Consider the following 21,379-nt stretch of genomic DNA (forward strand, 5'->3'; position numbering starts at 1 on the left):
AGCGGAATGAGCACCTGCTGTTAGCCCCAGCTTCTGCCAACCTAGCAGTTCGAAAACATGCAAAGGTGAGTAGATCAATAGGTACCACTCCGGCGGGAAGATAAAGGCACTCCATGCAGTCATGCCTATGGCCACATGACCTTGGAGGTGTCTACGGACAATGCCGGCTATTCAGCTTAGAAATGGAGATGAGCACCAACCCCGAGTCAGACATGACTGGACTTAACGTCAGGGGAAACCTTTACCTTTACTACATATATACAATATAATTTACAATAATATATAATATTATAATATATTGTGTATACATATAATATTATTTTGTAATTCAATATAATGCTAATAATACAATATAATAATATTAATTATATATTATACATTACATGTAACATTACTAATAATATTACAATACAGTAGTCTCATTATTATTATTATTATTATTATTATTATTATTATTATTATCTGCATTTCTATACCGCTTTTCTCACCCCTAGGGAGACTCATCCAACATAAACGGGCCGGCAGAACGTTGGATAAGCGAATATGTTGGATAATAAGGAGGGATTAAGGAAAAGCCTATTACACATCAACATAGGTTATGGTTTTACAAATGAAGCACCAAAACATCATGTTATACAACAAATTTGACAGAAACAGTAGTTCAATACGCAGTAATGCTATGTAGTAATTACTGCATTTATGAATTTAGCACCAAAATATCACGATGTATTGAAAACATTGACTACAAAAACGCGTTGGATACTCCAGAATGTTGGATACGCGAGTGTTGGATAAGTGAGACTCTACTGTATATATACTTGTAAAGCCCTGAGTCCCCTTCGGGGTGAGAAAGGCGGGATATAAATGTCGCTAATAAATAAATAAATAAATAAATTGTGTGTGTGTGTGTGTGTGTATATATATATACACACACACACACACACATATATACAATATAATTTACAATAATATATAATATATTGTGTATATATATATTAATATTATTTTGTAATACAATGTAATACTAATAATACAATATATTAATTATATATTATATATTACATGTAACATTACTAATAATATTAGAATATATTGATATAGTACAATATAATAATTTATTGCCAGTATTGTGCTATGCTAATAATATAATATTGTATATAAATTTATTTTGTACGCCGCTCTGAGTCCCATCGGGGTGAGAAGGGCGGGATATAAATGTATTAAATAATAATAATAATACACACACACACACACATATATACAATATAATTTACAATAATATATAATATATTGTGTATATATATATATATTAATATTATTTTGTAATACAATGTAATACTAATAATACAATATATTAATTATATATTATATATTACATGTAACATTACTAATAATATTAGAATATATTGATATAGTACAATATAGTAATTTATTGCCAGTATTGTGCTATGCTAATAATATAATATTGTATATAAATTTATTTTGTACGCCGCTCTGAGTCCCATCGGGGTGAGAAGGGTGGGATATAAATGTATTAAATAATAATAATAATAATAATAATAATAATAATAATAATAGAGGAGAGAAGTCCTAGAACAGAAGCCCTGCAATGCTCCTCCTTCCCGCGTAAACTACATTCACTCTTCTATTTCCGGAATCTTGGCTCACCCCGCCCCTTTCAAAACGTCGTCCAATTAGAATAGCCCTCATTGGGAAAAGGGGGGGGGCTGTAGAGAGCTTCGCGCAGGCGCACATCGACCCGAAGCCTCCTGCTCCTCCTTCTGGCCCATGCGTTCTTCCCGCGCGCACCGGCTTCACTTGCTACCGGCTTGGGCCTTGTTGGATCGCCTCAGAAAGAGAAGCCTCGCCCAGCAGTGAGGCGAAAGGTGAAGCCATGGGTCGCTTTCTCACTGGGTTGGCCCTGTTTTGGTTTCCAGTGTTGGGCAGGTTGGGGTTGATGGTTGGATAGGATTGGAACCTGGGTTTATCAGGCCCTCGAGGTGTTTTGGACTTCAACTCCCAGCATTCCTCACAGCCTCAGGCCCCTTCCTTTCCCCCCTCAGCCGCTTAAGCGGCTGAGGGGGAAAAGGAAGGGGCCTGAGGCTGTGAGGAATGCTGGGAGTTGAAGTCCAAAACACCTCAAGGGCCCATGTTGGACCATGCCTGCACCATTACAGGCTATGGCTGATGGAAATTGCAATGTAACATTTGGAAGGCTACATATACCCTTTTTTTGGTGTAAAATTTATTTACTAATAGTACAGTAGAGTCTCACTTACCCAAGCCTCGCTTATCCAAGTTTCTGGATATTATCCAAGGCATTTTTGTAGTCAGTGTTTTCAATATACCGTGATATTTTGGTGCTAATTTCGTAAATACAGTAATTACAACATAACATTACTGCGTATTGAACTACTTTTTCTGTCAAACACATGGTGTTTTGGTGCTTAATTTGTAAAATCACAACCTAATTTGATGTTTAATAGGCTTCTCCTTAATCCCTCCTTATTACCCTGTTTCCCTGAAAATAAGACATCCCCGACAAATAAGACATAGTAGAAGTTTTGCTGAATTGCTAAATATAAGGCCTCCCCCGAAAGTAAGACCTAGCAAAGTTTTTGTTTGGAAGCATGCCCAGCGCATGCCAAACAGAACACCAGAGCATGCAGGATTGCTAAATGTACATATCAATTGTACATGGAAATAATGGTAGTAACAAGAAATTCTTGATAGGATTCACAGTTTGTCTGGTTATGCTGGTTTGTGATGACAACTACTGTACAGTATATAATAAATGTTCATTTTTTTGGTTCAACAATAAATGTGAATTCTTCATGGAAAAATAAGACATCCCCTGAAAATATGACCTAGCACATCTTTGGGAGCAAAAATTAATATAAGACACTGTCTTATTTAAGGGGGAACATGGTATCCAAGATATGGATAAGTGAGACTCTACTATATTACCATATAATGATATAGTACAATATAGTAATTTAATGCTTATATTGTGCTATGATAATACTATATTGTATGTTCATTTGCTTTGTAAGCCACTCTGAGTCCCCTTCAGGGTGAGAAGAGCGGGATATAAATGTAAATAAATAAATAAAATTCAATAAACCGTGTACATTTTAAGTACAGTAGAGTCTCACTTATCCAACATAAACGGGCCCGCAGAACGTTGGATAAGCGAATATGTTGGATAATAAGGAGGGATTAAGGAAAAGCCTATTACACATCAAATTAGGTTGTGATTTTACAAATTAAGCACCAAAACATCATGTTTAACAACAAATTTGACAGAAAAAGTAGTTCAATATGCAGTAATGCTATGTAGTAATTACTGTATTTATGAATTTAGCACCAAAATATCACGATGTATTGAAAACATTGACTACAGAAATGTGTTGGATAACCCAGAATGTTGGATAAGCGAGTGTTGGATAAGTGAGACTCAACTGTATGTACTGTATTTCATTATACTGTTAGGTTTGGATTCAAGAGATAATGTGGTCATCCCAACATTTAGGCAGAGATGTTTTTATCATGTTTCCAGATTAATATTTTCCTTTTCCAGGTTTTAAAACAAATGAAGTACATTCTGGTAACAGGTGGTGTTATCTCTGGAATTGGGAAAGGGATCATTGCCAGCAGTGTTGGGACAATTCTCAAATCATGTGGATTGCACGTCACTTCAATTAAAATTGACCCGTACATTAACATTGATGCAGGCACCTTCTCTCCTTATGAGCATGGTAAGATGGGGTGAATGTTTTTTTTCCTGCACTTTCAGCAGATGATATGTGACATAGAGAAGAAAGTGACTGTTGTATTTAAGCAAGCCCAATCTCTGAATTTTTAGGTGAAGTGTTCGTGTTGGACGATGGAGGGGAAGTAGATTTGGATCTGGGTAACTATGAACGTTTTCTTGATATCCGACTCACAAAAGATAATAATCTGACAACAGGGAAGATCTATCAGTATGTCATCAACAAAGAAAGGAAAGGAGACTACCTGGGCAAAACCGTTCAAGGTAAATAATAATTATTTTATTTTTGTATCCTGCCTCCATCTCCCCGGGTGGACTCGGGGCGGCTTACATGGGGCCAAAGCCCAAGCAGATACAAAACAAACATAGAACAACATCAAATAACAAAAAACCACATGCAAATGAAAATTAAAAATGACATAAAATCACAAACATTAGTAAACCACAAGTTAAAACACAGCAATAAAGTCATAAAAATGAACTGGGCAAAAGTGCTCTAAGTAAGTTTTGTAAACATGAGGAAGTTAGAAGTGCTATAAGATCATGGGAGAGTACCTTGAAGTGAGGGTGAACCCTGTGGCTATATCAAAAAGATTAACAATGCAGCTACAACCGATCAAGAAGTAACCACCAGTACAAAAGTTTATCATGCAAGTGAGCCGTACTTATTCAAAGGCCTGTGTGAAGAGCCAGGTTTTCAGGCTCTTCCTAAATGCTACCAAAATCCTGGAAATACAGTTTCTGTTGTTGAGGAAATGTTCATGATATCAATATTGATAATATTTGGATGTGCTTCATTTCAGCTGTACTACAAAAGTAAATAGCTTTTGATTCAAGGCAATGGTATTGTTTGTATAATACTGATAAAGATGTACAGTACTTAATAACTGATAAAGATGTACAGTACTTAATCTTAATTTATTTTTACATTTTATATACTTCATTGTGCAACTCCAATATATTCAAGAGTAGTTTGCCAATGTGCACAGCAAATTGGCTTCCGCTTGACTCTTCCCACTAGCAGGAAAAGCTCAGTAATTATAAACGCATCAGTGAATAGCAGGATTATGGTTTGCCACTCCTAAGAGCAACATGAGTCTAAAGGCAGGGAAGTTTCAGGCCATGAATCTTGATAAATTTCATTAATATGGTCTTCTTGAATTAGTAAAACAAAGAGTCTCTCTTGAAAATGCTTCAGATTGGAGCATAAATTGGGGGCTACAACCCTAGTCATTAAGGAAAAATCTCAGCCAATGTCCATCAGTTAATAGGATTGTGCTGGGATAAACAAAATTTTGTATTGAGTTATGGAACCAGTGAAGATGAGGAGATTAACTGCAAGAGACTGATTTAATCACAAGTTTTAATTTTGGAAAAAGGCAAGTATATTCTTCCTTTCTTGTTTTGTAGTTGTACCCCACATTACGGATGCAATTCAAGAATGGGTGTTGAGACAGGCACGCATTCCTGTAGATGAAGATGGCGTAGAACCTCAAGTCTGTGTGATCGAGGTTGGTATCCATTTTTTCTGTGAATACTGCAGTGGTTAGGAACTAAGTATCACTTTAGAAAATATCATGTACCAATGCAATACTGTATTCAGAGTTCTGACAGGGGCTTGTCTCTGTGGCAGCAGCCACTTTGGCTATATTGTTCGTTTGTTAAAGTATTTTACAAATTATAGCAATATTGTCCACCTAAGCTTATTCTGCAGCTCATTCTCCATGAAGATGATATTTAGGAGTATGTAAAGGAAATGGGAAAAAGTGTCAGTAACCTAATTGCTCTGGATTAATATTATTTGATTTTCTGAAAGTACAAAAATAGTATTCCTTGGGTCCAGACTGATTTAAATGAATTAAAGTCTCATTTCAAATGAACACAATTAAAATACATGTTGGTCTGTATATGTATTTGTGCCATCCAGGATATTTTAAAGTGAACCTTCTGACTCATCTATATTGTGACTGGACTTGGCTGTAAAAAGGGTTCCATAATTAATTATAGATGTCTGTGTTTTAGCTTGGAGGAACAGTAGGAGATATTGAAAGCATGCCTTTCATTGAAGCATTCCGCCAATTTCAATTCAAAGTCAAGCGAGAAAATTTTTGCAATATTCATGTCAGTCTTGTACCACAGGTAAGGCTCTGGAAGAACATGTGGTGAATGGTTGTGCTTGTGGTATCCAACTAGTGCTTTTTAAATAAGGGTATATTAGAAGTATTTCTTAGCATTTGGATTTGAGCTAAAAACAGTTGTTTAAAGTAATTACTATAACTTGTGACAAAATTTTCAAAAGCATGCTAGCTCTTGAATGGTGATGTTTCTATTGAGCTGATTAAAGTCTATCAGACTTTCCCAGCATGGACTAAGCTATCAGACACTGGGAGCTTACTCTGTGTGAATAGAGTTTGAAACATGCATATTCACACAACAAGGTAAAGCCTCAGGGTGTGGGATGGCTGAGACTCCCAGTTGCCAGGCACACATTCCTCCTGCATTTTATGCCATAAAAATAGAAAATGGACTGAGCCAAGGGTTTTTTTTGGGTGGGGGGTTAGTCTACATCCCTAACTCTATGAGCTAAGAAAGCTGAGCCATGTGCTGCAGGAGGAAATTGGCCAGGGTGGGGAAATGGCAAATGTACTCATAATCAAAACAGTAAATGTGGAGGGGTGACTGAAGTTTGGAAGGCCCTTGTTCTGACACTGTCTTCTCACACCTGTGCTTGTTGACTAGCCAAGTTCTACAGGAGAACAAAAGACAAAACCCACACAGAACAGTGTTCGTGAACTTCGGGGCCTTGGTATTTCGCCAGATCTTGTAAGTTTATATATGATGAAATTTCACACTGGATTTTACAGAACCTTTTGCTTAACAAAGGGTTTAGCATGGAAAGATGTGTAACTAAAACCTGCATCATATCAAAACTAGCTATTTTTATTGTATCACGAAAAATATAAATAAAATGTTCAAAAAAACCCTAGCTATTTGCTGAAGCTGAAATATATCAGTTCCTAAATAACTTGAGTAAATAATAAAATGAATTTAAAGCTTAGACTTAAACTTGCTGTGGTGTGGTCTTGACCCTTTTGCTTTCACTGCTTTCTTTACTAGATTGTGTGCAGATGCTCCACGCCTCTAGATACCTCAGTTAAAGAGAAGATTTCCATGTTTTGCCATGTAGAACCAGAACAGGTAAAATGAACTCATTTTGTTAACATTAAACATGTTTTCTTCAAGATGTTCTAGATCTAATCTGGGTGCATAGAATTCATGACTTAATTCACCAGCAAGGATGCATCTTTAACAAGATAAGAATAATATTATTGAGGATTAAAATCCTTTTATTAGTCCCAACTACAGCACAATCACTGAATCACTGTGCTTTTAGCCATAAATAGACTGTCAGTTAACTAGCACCCATGGGAATTGCTAGATGACAGATAAATGTAATTTCTGGTTGCTTGAGAGTTCCTCTTAATATTGGGCCTAACTAATACTATACCCTATAATATACTATACCATAAACTCTATTGACTTAATATTAGAATTCAAATATAGTAATTGAAAGCAAATTAAGACAATGTAACTTAATGCATCCCGGTTTTATTGCATTACACATGTATTTAATTTTTATTTAAAATATTCAATAAAATGATTACTTGCTGTATGCTAGTAGCTGATTTGCTTATTTTAAATGAAGATATCAAGGTGAAAACAGCCCAGTCATTTTCAACTGCATTTTTAAAATAGTGAAACAGAATACTGTGTGCTCTGATAGAATGGCAAGACCTATGCTACTTTGTTAGATCAGAGCATTTTATACTGTGTGTACCATAGTTATATAACAGAAGTTTACATTTGCAGTCGGCCATAATACATGTTTTAGTTATCTGCATACTGTTATGTATATCTTAAAAGTGACAGCCAGACCATGATTCTTGTTCTTTTTTATTTTATTCTTACTGAACAGGTCATTTGTGTTCATGATGTCTCTTCCATCTACCGAGTGCCTCTTTTGCTAGAGGAACAAGGAGTGGTGGATTACTTTCGTCACAGGCTCAACCTTCCCATTGAAAAACAGCCTAGAAGAATGCTGATGAAGTGGAAGGAGATGTCAGACAGGTGGGCTTCCTTGTAGAAATAATCCTCTATTATATTTTCTGAATATGTAGACCAGACTTGTTGAATCAAAATGAATAGTATTTCATATTCCTGAACTGTAAACTTATATGTTATATTGTGTTTGTGTGTTAATATAGATATGACCGTTTATTGGAGACCTGCTCTATTGCTCTTGTTGGCAAATACACCAAGTTTTCAGACTCTTATGCCTCTGTTATCAAAGCTTTGGAACATTCTTCTCTAGCTATCAATCACAAGCTTGAAATAAAGGTATGCTTTTCCACTTGCTGCCTTTGTTGGACCTATTTTTATTGCTAAAACATCCAGAAATAGGACATTAGTTTCTATTTTTAAAATGATTGAGATAATTCTAGTACAACTACGTAGCAATAAAATTATATTTTATTATATTCAGTAAAATACAGGTTCCATTTCTGGCAGCAGTATGTGCAAAAGAGATGAAGGCATCTTAGACCACAAGCGAATATGAGTCAGCAGTTTGATGTGACAGTTAAAAAAGTCAATTGAATTCTAGGCTGCATCAGTAGGAGCATAGTGTCTTGATCAATGGAAGTAGTAGTACTACTTTATTCTGCTTTGGTCAGATCTTAACTAGAATACTGTGTCCAGTTCTCTACAGTTCAGGAAAGATATTGACCAGCTGGATTATGTCCAGAGAAGATGACCAAAACGATCAAAGGTCTGAAACCCAAACCCTATGAAGAATGGTATAGAGAGCTGGGAAATTTTAACATGGGGAAGGGAAGGTTGAGAAGGTCCCATGATCGTCATGTTTAATTATTTGAAAGAAAGTCATATTGAAGATGGAGTAGACTTGTTTTCTGCCTTAAGATTAGGACATGGAGCAATGGAGTCAAACTACGGCCGGGAGGGGGGGATTTACTTGTATGTTAGGAAGAACTTCCAGATGGTAAGAGTTGTTAAACAGTGGAATATGCTGCTTCGGAGTGTGGTTGAGTCTCTTCCTTTTGGGGTTTGTAAACAGACTAGGTTGGCATCTCTCAGGAGTGCTTTGATTATGTATCCCTACATGGTAGGAGTTTGGACTCGATGGCCCTTGGATTCTCTTTCAACTCTATGATTCTGTAGAAGTTCCCAGTTTTGGAAATAATAACTGAATCTCTCTGACGCTAGCCTAGTCCATACCTTGGTTTTAACCTCGATTTTTCAGGGATTGGGCCTTACTTGGTAGAATTCTATATTAGTACATAGCATTCAAATATTCCTAGTTGCATTAGCAATATAAGTGGCTAAAGAAGCTATAGATTTTTGGTCCATTATTTAACACGAGGAGTTTGCTACTCAGTTGTATATCATGAGACTTGAGCATCCATAGATTTTGGATTCCATGAGGGTTCTGGAAACAAACCAAACCTCAGCAGCTACTAAGGGCTAGTGTCCTAGCCATTGTTTGTCAATTAAAGTCACTGTTCGTTGGTATGAAGTCAATTATGATAGATAATTCCATGAATTGCTAGTCCAGGCATTAAAATGTAAAAGGTGGCACCTTTGACTCAATCTTGATTGTGTTTTTAAAAATTGACTCCTCTCTAGTACATTGATTCTGCTGACTTGGAACCGATTACTCTACAAGAAGAGCCGGTTCGATACCACGAGGCCTGGCAGAAACTCTGCAGTTCTGAGTAAGGAATTCATAACCTTGCTTTCCTTTATAGGAGAAAGTGTGTTCTGGTTTATTGTAGACAGGCTTACTGTTCCCCGTTCATAGCCTGATCAGGGTTGAAGCTGCAGCTGTACGTTCTCATCTTGGCAATCAAGACAATAGTGTACCCCACATTATTCCTCAGAGGCTGGACGAAGTGCAAAAGGATAAGCAGCAAGATGTATGATTAACATGTGATAGTTTTTGTATGGCTGTTACTATGATAGAATCATAGAGTTGGAAGAGATCACAAGGGCCATCCAGTCCAACCCCTGCCAAGAATACACAGTTAAAGCACTTCTGACAGATGTTTCAAGGCCATATACCACTGGATCACCGTTAGTAATGATCATATGGTTCTGTTACCAAATGAAATTGCATAATTCATCTTTAGAATGCATGCTTGGCTGATGCTTGTGTTTGCATTCTTAAACCTGGATACAGGAATTATTCTAAAGGCCATCTTTGGGAGCCAAGGCACTGCTTTTGAAGGCAGTTGCGTTTTATAGATTTTTTTTTCTTATTCTGGGAGAAGGGGAAAGTTTCAAATGTGAAATGGGTTGTATGTATATGCACAGCCTGATTGCTCCTTATTGCTTCTGGGAATAGATGGTGTAACGATGCAATTGTATTATTGTGTTAAATGTTTTGTGTACTGTTTTGTAGCAATCTAGTGCTGTCCTCTGGGAAGCATAGTGAAGTGCATTTGGGCATTCAAAGAAGCAATGTTAATATATTGAGAGACTGCATTTTCAAAGGTTCAAATATGCCACATGGAAAGTGAAATGAACTTTCAGATGCCACTAAAATGTATTTTTCCCCTTTTTGTATAGTGGAGTCCTGGTTCCAGGTGGCTTTGGTGTTCGGGGGACAGAAGGGAAGATACAAGCTATTTCTTGGGCAAGGAAACAGAAAAAACCTTTTCTAGGTAAGAGAATATTATCTATTTCTACCCTGTATATGGAACAAATGAAAGTACAGTCTTGGCGCATGCACCTGATGGCTGCCTCAATAATGAGATTGTAGTGCTAATACCTGAATATCAGGTACATGGGCCCTGTGTTTGATCTGCAGACTTACAGTTACACGCCTATCTGTATTTTATAATGTGTTTTATGAATGTCTTGTGTAAGTTAATTTTTTAACTGATTTATAGTGTATTGTACAGGTTTTATATGTGTGTTTTATTGTAAGCCGCCCTGAGTCCCCTGTTGGGTGAGAAGGGCGGGATATAAGTATTGTAATAAATAAATAAATAAAATATGTATGATTTCAAACCGATTGGTATTTTTTCTCTTTTGGGTAAAACTAAACATTTTTGTTCTTCATAATGTTAGTCTTTCTGAAAACTTAGAGGAAGAGCTGAACATTTTCTTTGCCCATCACCATTATGCCTCTTTTTTCTTTGCGACATGATTGCAAAACTGCTGATAAGGATTTTGAAGCAGTACATTGCTATCTTGATGTATATTTCCTGCTCTGTTTCTGCAGGAGTCTGCTTGGGAATGCAGTTAGCAGTTGTGGAGTTTGCTCGCAATATCCTCAATTGGAAAGGTAAAAATGACAAGACAGTACAAGGGAAGGCATTTAAAATTACGAACAATTTCTGTTTCCTGTGGATTGATGTAAACTATAATTTGCTGCCTTCTTTTTTATCCACTCTTATCTATGTGATTGTTTTTATAACAAATTGGTATTGAGCATATGTTTTTAAGCTGAATGTAAATAGTACTTCATATGAAAGGCAGCATTTCCAGTAACTTCCCTGCTGGGTCAAAACAAGTCCGTAAAATACCATAATGCAATAGGTGGCACCTGTGCATTATATTAAAAGTTCTCATAGTATGCATTATCTTAGTACAGTAATCCTTTCAATAACACTGAGTTCATGTTATATCCGCATTGTGAGACAATGGTTTGCCTAAATCTGCATGGTAGTGATAGAATGGAGGCAAAATTTGAGCTACAAGTTACAGGTTATAGTTTAAGCTCCTAAATGCTTCATCAATTACACGAGGAAAATTACATGGGCTGTGGCGCAGGCTAGAAAGCAAGCCAGCTGCAACAAATCAACAAATCACTCTGACCAAGAGGTCATGAGTTCGAGGCCAGCCCGGTGCCTGCGTCTTGTCTCTGTCTCTGTTCTATGTCATGGCATTGAATGTTTGCCTTTATGTGTGCAATGTGATCCGCCCTGAGTCCCCTTTGGGGTGAGAAGGGCGGAATATAAATGCTGTAAATAAATAAATAAATAAATGTAGAAATCTAGATATTTTTTCATAACTGCATTGCAAGGCACAGCTAATCATATTCTACACTCCACAGATGCCAATTCTACAGAATTTGACCCCAAAACGGCACATCCTGTGGTAAGTGGTTTGTGACTTTTGAACCCATTGTGATTTTATTTAATGCAAACCGAGAGCATTCAGGAATTATTCAGATATATTTGAGAGGAATTGTGAGGAAAATGGAATTTGACATGGGCATAAACTCTTGGATTCTCTTTCTTGTATTGTGTAATACACCAACAAATTGAGTATGTGAAGGAGTAATGAAGCATGGCTATAGCGATTATCTTTACATTGCTTAATAATGCTGAAAACAAATATGTAATAATGAAGTCCTTCCTCAGTCCAGCCCTTAAGAATGGAAGGGAGCAAGACCTCTATCCTTTGACATCTGCACTTACTGCATAATAGTCAGTTACGGCCTACCCATGTGAAAAACAGTGCATATAGATGCAGGTCTTAGGCTGATTTGTAGCTGACCTTTTCTGTTTATGTGTTAGTTGGCAGGTGGTGCTACTTCCTATATATTAGTTGCATTTTGCTGTGTTTATCTTCTACCATCTGAAATCTGCTCTTCATAAAATCCTAATAGTTATGTATGTGAGTAAAGTCAAACTACACACTACTCCTGATAAAAATATACTGAAAATCATTTGTTTTTCACTTCAAAGGAATTAAGATTGGTGTTGATAGCTGCCCTGCAGGGTTGTCACAATTTATGTTTTCCCTGTACAGAGTGTAGTAGTGTTTTGTTTTTTAAATTCCTTTGCATTCTTTGTACTGTATCCCTCAGGTAATAGATATGCCGGAACATAATCCTGGTCAAATGGGTGGAACAATGCGGCTTGGCAAGAGAAGAACAGTCTTCCAAACTGATAACTCAGTCATGAGTATGAATTTTTGTAGCTCTGTCTGTCCCTCCCTCCCTCCTGCATGTCCAGATGTGGAGGCCTTTTTATCCCATGTCCAGCGAGTTATCTAATGTAATCAGGGGTAGATGTGGGCCAGGCAAAGAAAGCATGTTATTCAATTCTGTGTCATATCATTCATGGCCATGAGCTTTGATGGATTTAATAGGCCAGAAGAAAGAAAGCTATCCCCACCACTGCACCCCACTCCCGCCAATTATAAGATATTGCTGTGGCTCTTCTAAAGCTTAGTTACTGATAGTGTTGTAGTGCTTGTTGGATGTATTATGTCCATTAACCGTGCATTCAGATATTTGCAACACATCTGAACAAAAACATACCCATTTATTTTTCCAAGACTTGTAAACTGAAATGTTTCACCATGAATGTCACTCGCATTCACAAGAGCATGCTATTTATTTATTTTTTAGCAGCATTTATATCCCTCCCTTCTCACCCCGAAGGGGGGGTCAGAGCAGCTTACAGTCATAGGTACATACAATATATTACATTATTCGTATAGCACAATATAAGCATTATACTGTATATTACTATATTGTACTATAACACAATATTGTAATATTAGTAATATTACATTAATATAAATATACCATTATAATAGTGTATTATTATTATTATTATGCTAGGATTGGTTTCTAATGCTAAATCTGAGTGCTTGATAGATCTTACTGTATTTGACTTCTCTTACTGCTTTAGAGGTACACAGCAAGTATCAGAATTTGATTTAAAAGGAATAGTCCACTTCAGGGCTTTAATCCACCCCATTCTTGGAAACAAGGGGAATTGGGGACATGCTGGTATTAATATGGTAACCAATTTCCAATAAGCAAATCCTTATGTTTTCTTTCTGGATAGGAAAACTGTATGGAGATTGTGACCATATAGAAGAGAGGCACAGACACAGATTTGAGGTATGTCAAACACAAGTGAGCTTCATCAGTTTTTCATTGCATTCTCTGAAAAGTTATACAATGCTGTTTTTATTTTATAGGTAAATCCAGAATTGAGAAATGCTTTGGAAGAAAAAGGTATGAAGTTCGTTGGTCAGGATGTTGAAGGAGAGCGAATGGAAATAGTTGAGCTGGAAGGTGAGCCCTTGGGTCGATCTTTGGTACCATTGTCAAGGAAAAGAATGTGTAGACATCTGTAAGATTTAAGAATCTTCATTCCAACTTTGGGAAAGAAAATAAGTACCACTTGAGGCATTGGAGAAGATAATAATAGAATTCTGAAAAAGTACCCAATATGAGACTGTGAGTTTAAAATTATTGTCTCGTGTATTATATGTGCCGTAACAGACAGACAGAATGGTAATATTCAGAATGGCTCTAAGAAAGGATATATTTTGTATTTTTTTTAACTTTGGCCAAATGAGGTTTCTTCAGATACTAACCTAATCAAAGATATGTACTTTTCTCTTCTAGAGCATCCATTTTTTGTTGGTGTTCAGTATCACCCAGAGTTTCTGTCTAGGCCTATAAAGCCATCTCCGCCTTACTTTGGTTTCCTCCTGGCTTCTGCAGGGAGGCTCGCACATTATCTACAGAAAGGTTGCAGACTCTCCCCTAGGTATGTGTATCTTCTGGCTTATTAAATCCAAATCAACTGTTAATTACAATTCTTGAAGCTGCCCATTACTTCCCCCGAATAAAAGATGGTCAGAAGCCTGAACATCATCTTTTCAGTTTTGTGCTATGGGGTCAGACATCCATACCAAATCCTCCAGACGGATCTTGCCATAAGCCACAAACGGGGCTGCAAGCATCAGGATTCTTAAAAGCTGAAAGCAAGTATGACATTCTAGGGCCGATGCTAGTATCTGAAAACTACTGTTTCAATTTCTTTAGTATTCACAAATGACATTCTGGAGTATTTTGGGAAGTTTAATTGAACAATAAGTTGAAATTCTTCTATTTGCTGGGTAAACGTCTTCCCAGGGCCCTTTCCACCTTGGATTCGGCCCCTGTAAACAAACCAGGCTTGTATGGAAATGTTAGTGCTTCCGTTATGTTGTTTCTCATAGTGGGTGCTTTGCCTGTAAGAGGGAATCCAGAGGTGAAGCTGAAATGCAGAAATTTTTTCTTCATAGGGATACATACAGTGACAGAAGTGGAAGTAGCTCGCCAGACTCTGAGATGACAGAATTGAAATTTCCTGCAGTAAATCATGAGTAATTGCAGGTAATGTCTTCCTTCATTTTTTAAAGATTTCCTCCTCTTCCTTGCATCTTCTTCAAGTGTAATGGTGGCACATAGTTCTTTGGATGTTTCTTGTTCTAGAAATGAATTATTTCCTGTAAATAATCTCTTTTGTGTCTCCTCTTCCAGATATGCCTCATGATCAGAAGATGCTTCTTTGGATGCAATGGCTAAACCCCTGGAATCTTAAATCATATCATTATAATTGTATTTTAACAAATCATGTCACCCTTTTATGCCCCTCTCTTACATTTATTTTTAGTACTTTACTTTGCGAAGGTGACAGCAGTGCCTACTCGTGTGCTGAATAATGGCAGAAGACAGATTCTGGATTTCTGATGAGATTTAGTATGTTATTATGAATAGTCATAAACGTTGCCAAGCAGAATATCTTGATTCAGATTTTCTGTGAACTTCCATTGTAGGAAGTTAAAGTTATAAGGTTTTCACTCATAAAGGTTTGTAGAGTGGAAGATTCTCAGGGCTGTAAAACTTAATCCTTTTTAAGTAATGGATTTGTTTCTACATGACCACTGCAGAACACCTTTTCTAGAAATATCATTTTTCTGCTCTTGAAACTATATTTAGTTTATTTCGATCCTAGGAAGAGTGAATTGTGTTGCAATTATGGATTTCAAATGTAAATTTCCTGTATTTTAGATGCACAGGCGAAGAGTGTATTTTCCTTTACTCCTGTTTCTTGGACTCATATAATTCCTTGTATCAAGGGGAGGCCTGTATACAAGAAAATGACTTTTCATTTGCTGCCTTTTGGAATTCTCAATGAGATGGCTGCCTTACATTTAAAAGTCTCACGTCCTTCTTTTTGTAAGGGAGGCCCACCTAACTCTGTCACCCCACTGTTGAGAAAGCGTCACTATGTTGGCTTAAAATATGCCATGGGGGAATTCAGTAATATATTTACTGCAACCTGCAAATGAGTAAAAGGATGGCAGAGGACTTTTATAGACATGAGAATTACATGAAATAAACATGTATACTCTTTTCTGTTTGCCAAAGTAGATTGTACATTGTGTTTCAAGTAAATAAGAGAGATGTTATAAAACATGCCATGTGCACAGTTTTGTTCATTAAAACTTGGGGAAAGTAATCTGTGTCTGTTCTAGTCAGGCTTGGGTACTCTTGTGCCCTCACCTTACTTCCTTTTTATTAATTTAGGTTTGAGTATTCATTTTTGGAAATCCAAAATGCATCAGAATCCAAAATTGTTTACATGGGTGGCTGAGATAGTGACATTTTTGCATTCTGATGATTCGGTGTAAATGAACTGTGGAGGACTGAATGATGTCCTACTTTTTTTTTTACTTCTGGATCCTTGACTTATTTATATAATTAACCATAGTGTGACCGGTATAATCTATATTATAAATATCCTACCTAAGTTCCAGTGGTTATACTTTTATAAACTCTGGAGAGTAGGGACGAAATTATTCTATTAGGTTCAAATATTTTGAATATACTTTCAAGTCTCATAGGTAGCAGCAATGGTCTGGCAGAATATACTGTAAGCCCTTGTTTGGTTCCAGGAAACAAATCTGTGGATGCTCAGTGGCATATTAAAATGGTGTCCCTCATATAAATGGCAAAACTAAGGTTTGTTTATGTATTTATTTGAATTTGGAATACCATATATTTTCAAACCATAAATGGTTGAATTGATGGATATGGAGGGCCAATTGTACTTATGAAAGGACAACTGGTTAATGAAATGTAATTTTTTTCTACAGCAAGACCGACATACCCCACAAAATAATAAACCTATTAGACTCAAGCTCTTTATTGGACTACTTTTGTTTTATACTGGTGAATATTGATATTCCCAATGTCTGATGATATTTCTAGTGATACTGCTTCTCTGTCACATGAGGACACAACATGAAGAGCTGGCATTTTGCTGTTTGTGCTGCTCCAGAGTTTCTTTCTCTTCCATCAAGCTTTCTATTTTCATTTCCAGTTTCTTGATCTCTTCTGTCCATTTCTAGAGATATACAAAATTGTGGTCATTCCATTTCATGTAGTCAAGTTAGCATATTTTTGTCTGAGACTTTGTCTAAACTTGTGATATTTTTCTGTTGTGTCTGGCTGCTAACTGCATTACTACAACAGAGATTACTCAATTAGTAGTCCCATCATCCAGCAAGTTGGTTGTTCAAGGTTTTGAAAATCCCATATACTTAGGAAATCTGAAGTTCAAATTTACTACTATATTTTCATTTTTACACGTAAGCCTTAGTTCCACAGTCACAGTCACAAATTTGACCTTATATATTTTCAGGGTTTACAGGTATTTGTTTTGTGGCTCTAGAGTACCAGATGTTCTGAAAATAGTGATGAATGTGACAAATTGTGGTCAAATTGTGATTGATAAACCAAACTGCTATGAAACAGATGGCAGTATGTGCTCATGTATATGTCAAAACTTTTTTAAATAACCTAAAACAACCCAAGTCTATTTATCCACATGTCAATGCTGGAAATGTTTTGCAGTTCTGGCTATTTTGGGCATTTGGAGTAAGAGTAGTGTGTTGGTGGCAATTTTTAATAGGAGCTTTCTGTATAAATCATGAGACCTCGCAGTCCTTTTTGCAAGCCTGGCAAGATTTGCTGAGAGACTACAGGAAGCCCCTATTAACAATTGTTCTCCTTCAAGCGCCCCAAATGGCTACTGCTAAATGCTGTTTGGGCCAAAAAAGAGATAGATAGATAGAGAGAGAGAGAGAGAGAGAGAGAGAGGTAGAAGGAAGGAACTCTTTCAAGTTTGGGCATTTATATTCCTTTCCCTTTCTTTATTGATATAGATGTAGACATTTTAAGATCCACTATGCATGTATATACACATAATAACCTCTCAAGTAAACAGATTCTCTCTTTCCCTTCAGGTCTACTTAAGGATGTTCCTTCCATGCACTTTTAAAAGGAGAGGAATAGATGTATTTGTCACGTGCCCCTCCATTTTACTGTAGGTTGTAGCAACATTCTTAAACCTGTCTTTGAGTTATGCATGAGGTTGACTTATGCATGAGTATACACAGTAATTTCCTTTCTACAAGTAAAAGATAATTTTCCCTTATGTTAGTCTTGAGCCCATATTCTACTTGGTTATACAAGTATGAAAATTACCTGCCGACACCACTCCTGGATGGCACTCCCAGTGAGTGGGCCCTGAATGCTGCCATCTCGTCGCAGGTATACTTCCCCTTGATCTGTTTCATAAAGAAAAAGTTCACTGTGTGGTTTGGGAGGATGAATTTTTAGCTGGATAACTTTCAGGAAGATGCCAGTGTCTTCAGCTTTGATAACTGGGATGAAACTTAATGTGTAGACAGCTGGGAAAACTTGAGGCTTGAAGCCTTTCAAGACAGAGTCAATGAGCAGGCGAACTCGGTCTTCCTCTTTGTGGTCACACCTGACTCCACGTACTAGGCCATTATCTTCCACTCCCACAAAAAGACTGCCTCCTTCACTGTTAAGGAAAGCGCATGCATACTTCCGCACGTGATGCTTCAAGGTTACTGTCAGATAGTCACCACCGCCACGCTTAAATTCCATATTCCGGGTCTCGTTACCCATGAAAGCTCCATAGAACAGGCACTCTTTGCCCACAATTTCTCTCTGGACAATGACACTGTCTGAACGAGTGCCGCTTAAGAACTTCATGGGTCGGTCTACTAGTTTCCAAGGGTATGGAGTAGATTTTCTAATAGCGTTAATTCGGGTTTCATTTGATAGCCCCTTTCTGCTTTTCTCAGGTACTTGTGGGCCTCCCAAAGGATACTCGGAGCAGCTCCCGGCAGAGTCGCTCTACAGATGTGACAAGAGTAATACATCACTCTACGATCCAAGGGCAAATAATTAAGATTGTCACTGCACATTGAATGTACTATTGTTAAATACTTGATCTTTTGGAGTTTGGACGTATTACATATCTATATGGGGACTTGTAATGCAATCCCTCTATTGGTTAATTCTACGTTTAAGTTTAGCACCATGACAAGTAAAGGACAGGTTGCTTCCCTGTAACTATTTCCTCAAGTGGTCATCTGTGAATTCACACAACTGAATGTTTTATGCCTGAGCAGAGCCTTCCAGAATCTCTAGGCAGAAGACTTTTGATGGTAATCCCACCCACTCTCCCGAGTGCATATAAGGCGCTGGTTGCAGCCCCTCCCTCAGTTGCAGCCAGAGTAACCAATCAGGATGGTGAGCAGAGCTACCAACAAAAAGTATCCTTTAGAGCTCTAGAAGGTTAAAAATCACCTTGTGTGAGTTCTGTTAACCCATTGGTGTGCATTCACAGAGACCATGAAGAAGAACCATTATGTCTTGATCTCGGTAAAGAAGTCGAGTGAGGTGGAGTCAAGAAGTAACTGTTTTAAGACCTGTTCCAGCCTTACTTCTTTTGCCACCTGGATAAAGGCATATGCCTGCTTGCGTTTCTTTACTACTTCAATGTGGTGTCTCTGAAGAGTGACACCGGCCATGCCAAGGATATCCTTCAGCATGCTGCAGAGAACTTCACGGGAATACTTGGGGTTCAGGTTTCCAATGTAGAGGACACTGGATTGAGCGGAACAATCTTCTTCCTTCACTTCAGCCTTAGAATCTTCCAATGCCTTCTCGAAATACTTATCAAAACTATTAACTGGTACTGCACATTCCTCTATGACCTCCAGAGTTGTTGCTGTTTCCATTTTCAGAACTCAAAGATGTGAAAAAAAATCTAGAAATAGGATTAGTATTTGATCTTAGTCTTCATTGGGATATTGCATGATGCAGATTTAATTGCTTTAATTCAATATTCATCTTGTGTTTTTTAAGTAGTTTATGCTGGAAAGACTTCTTTTTTGGCTTAGTAGAAAGAAGGAAGTAGAAGACGTAGTAGAAAGAAGGAAGTGTCCTTACAAGATCTGTGGCTGATAAGGCCTCAGTATTGTGTCAAAGCCTATCAGGAAAACATTTGGCTTCTCATAATCATTACACTGATTGATGTGATGACTGTGGTTTGGCAGATGATTGCTACTTAGTGTGGCAGATTACTTGTTAACTTTTGATGCGGCAGCCTAAAGGGATAGAAAAACATTTTTCTGGATCTTATCAATGTTCCTTAAATCTAGCAAACCCACCCTAAAATCTTGCAGTTTTCAAATTTTTAAAAAAGTATTGTACATAGTAAACTTTCCTCACCCTTCCCTAATTTTTCTTTACATTCATGACTACAGCATATGCAAGCCCTAAACAGAAGCGATGAAGCACACTACATTTGTTACTTTGTGCCTACACTGTCAAATATACAAAATTAGTGACTTAATTTTTCCAGTTCTTTCAACGATTATACTTTCCTATCATTTATGCTTAAGTCTTTTGCTGGCATCTTGAAAGCCACCAGCAAAAGAATCTGAAGCCATACATTCAGAGAGATATTTTTTAAACCCCCACTGAAACCTGGAATTTGTCTATTTACAACCAAATCTCCTGGTCTCTCTCTCTCTCTCTCTCCCCCCCCCCCCCCCAATCTCCCATTTTGTTGCTGTTGCCAAAATATTTGTATTGAAAAACGTATTATGTGAACCACCTAGAGGTCTACAGGTAGCCTGCTACTTCGTTTCTGAAAAGAGGTTCTATAGAGCTACTACTACGTCCAGGTTCATGATAGTGGATGACTCCTGGAATTCCATGTTCTAAATCCTTAGCCAAATGGTGGAAAGGAACCTGGAGGATTCCTATGAAGGCATCACTTAATATGCAATGTAGACAACCTGTAGATGCCACAGTCAAAGTAAATCTTTTTCACAGGTTTAATCCCTCTACTTCCCAACTTCTTTAACACTCAACTTACCATGGAAGGAATGAGTATTCATGTTAGACAAGAGTCCAGGTTTCTTGTTAAATTCCTACCATTGCCTTTAGCTATAGCAAGTCTATGACATGCACCTCTACTTATCTTTACCCAAGCTTGAAATTGTGAGGTCATAGATGTATAGTTCTAATGTGTGCTCTAATGTGTGCTCGCAGGTGGTCCCATGATACAGAACACACACCATAATTCTGGTGATAGAGCCTTGGCAAATAAATATATGGACTGCAGCGACCAAGGAAAATGGGTGTGCATTTGAATCATGAGCTGTGTTAAACAGACCTTCCTTTATTTACATATAATTCTCATCAAGTAGGTAGGACTACAAGTGGGAAATTGGCAATTATTCCTTCATGTCAAATTGCTGGCATTAGAATGGTGTTGCCTCAACTTCTTATTGTCCTAGTCTCAGGAACCAGTTGCTTGCACTAATTTGTGCTGGGTAGATCAATAACGTTCTCATTTCACTAATAAACTTTTGTATTTATTGTCTAATTTGTAC

General features: G+C 37.3%; 2 protein-coding genes across 4 annotated transcripts; one reads left to right on the plus strand and one right to left on the minus strand.

Moving 5' to 3' along the window:
* Positions 1 to 1,738: 1,738 nt before the first annotated feature.
* On the plus strand, positions 1,739 to 16,794 carry ctps1 (CTP synthase 1). 2 transcript variants are annotated; one of them, XM_003226897.4, is made up of 19 exons: positions 1,739 to 1,886; positions 3,581 to 3,758; positions 3,866 to 4,036; positions 5,183 to 5,283; positions 5,795 to 5,911; positions 6,512 to 6,595; positions 6,890 to 6,970; positions 7,749 to 7,900; positions 8,038 to 8,170; positions 9,476 to 9,564; positions 10,418 to 10,512; positions 11,076 to 11,138; positions 11,910 to 11,953; positions 12,669 to 12,765; positions 13,660 to 13,715; positions 13,796 to 13,892; positions 14,229 to 14,373; positions 14,894 to 14,984; positions 15,132 to 16,794. In XM_003226897.4, the coding sequence occupies exons 2-18, from the start codon at positions 3,593 to 3,595 to the stop codon at positions 14,976 to 14,978; spliced, it is 1,776 nt and encodes a 591-aa protein (XP_003226945.1). In that variant the 5' UTR covers positions 1,739 to 1,886; positions 3,581 to 3,592; the 3' UTR covers positions 14,979 to 14,984; positions 15,132 to 16,794. The 2 variants fall into 2 exon arrangements, with proteins under 2 accessions (XP_003226945.1, XP_062818873.1); XM_062962803.1 differs by lacking the exon at positions 3,581 to 3,758 and having other exon boundaries at positions 1,751 to 1,886.
* On the minus strand, positions 16,785 to 21,270 carry slfnl1 (schlafen like 1). Of its 2 annotated transcripts, none has more exons than XM_062962804.1 (4): positions 20,860 to 21,270; positions 19,418 to 20,083; positions 18,144 to 18,824; positions 16,785 to 17,001 (listed from the first exon to the last, which is right to left on the minus strand). In XM_062962804.1, the coding sequence occupies exons 2-4, from the start codon at positions 19,712 to 19,714 to the stop codon at positions 16,882 to 16,884; spliced, it is 1,098 nt and encodes a 365-aa protein (XP_062818874.1). In that variant the 5' UTR covers positions 19,715 to 20,083; positions 20,860 to 21,270; the 3' UTR covers positions 16,785 to 16,881. The 2 variants fall into 2 exon arrangements, with proteins under 2 accessions (XP_062818874.1, XP_062818875.1); XM_062962805.1 differs by lacking the exon at positions 20,860 to 21,270 and adding an exon at positions 20,596 to 20,815.
* Positions 21,271 to 21,379: the final 109 nt, after the last annotated feature.

Source organism: Anolis carolinensis, unplaced genomic scaffold (assembly GCF_035594765.1).
Source record: "Anolis carolinensis isolate JA03-04 unplaced genomic scaffold, rAnoCar3.1.pri scaffold_10, whole genome shotgun sequence".
Taxonomy (NCBI): domain Eukaryota; kingdom Metazoa; phylum Chordata; class Lepidosauria; order Squamata; family Dactyloidae; genus Anolis; species Anolis carolinensis.

Bases quoted from the DNA above. Each gene is read 5' to 3' on its own strand.
- ctps1 (XM_003226897.4), top strand. From the start codon at position 3,593: ATGAAGTACATTCTGGTAACAGGTGGTGTTATCTCTGGAATTGGGAAA. The intron at 6,971-7,748 runs GTAAAATGAACT...CTTACTGAACAG, and splicing joins GCCATGTAGAACCAGAACAG to GTCATTTGTGTTCATGATGT. The intron at 13,893-14,228 runs GTGAGCCCTTGG...TTTCTCTTCTAG, and splicing joins GGAAATAGTTGAGCTGGAAG to AGCATCCATTTTTTGTTGGT.
- slfnl1 (XM_062962804.1), bottom strand. From the start codon at position 19,714: ATGGAAACAGCAACAACTCTGGAGGTCATAGAGGAATGTGCAGTACCA. The intron at 18,825-19,417 runs GTAAGGCTGGAA...TCACATCTGTAG, and splicing joins TTATCCAGGTGGCAAAAGAA to AGCGACTCTGCCGGGAGCTG. The intron at 17,002-18,143 runs GTAATTTTCATA...GTATATCTCTAG, and splicing joins TCCAGGAGTGGTGTCGGCAG to AAATGGACAGAAGAGATCAA.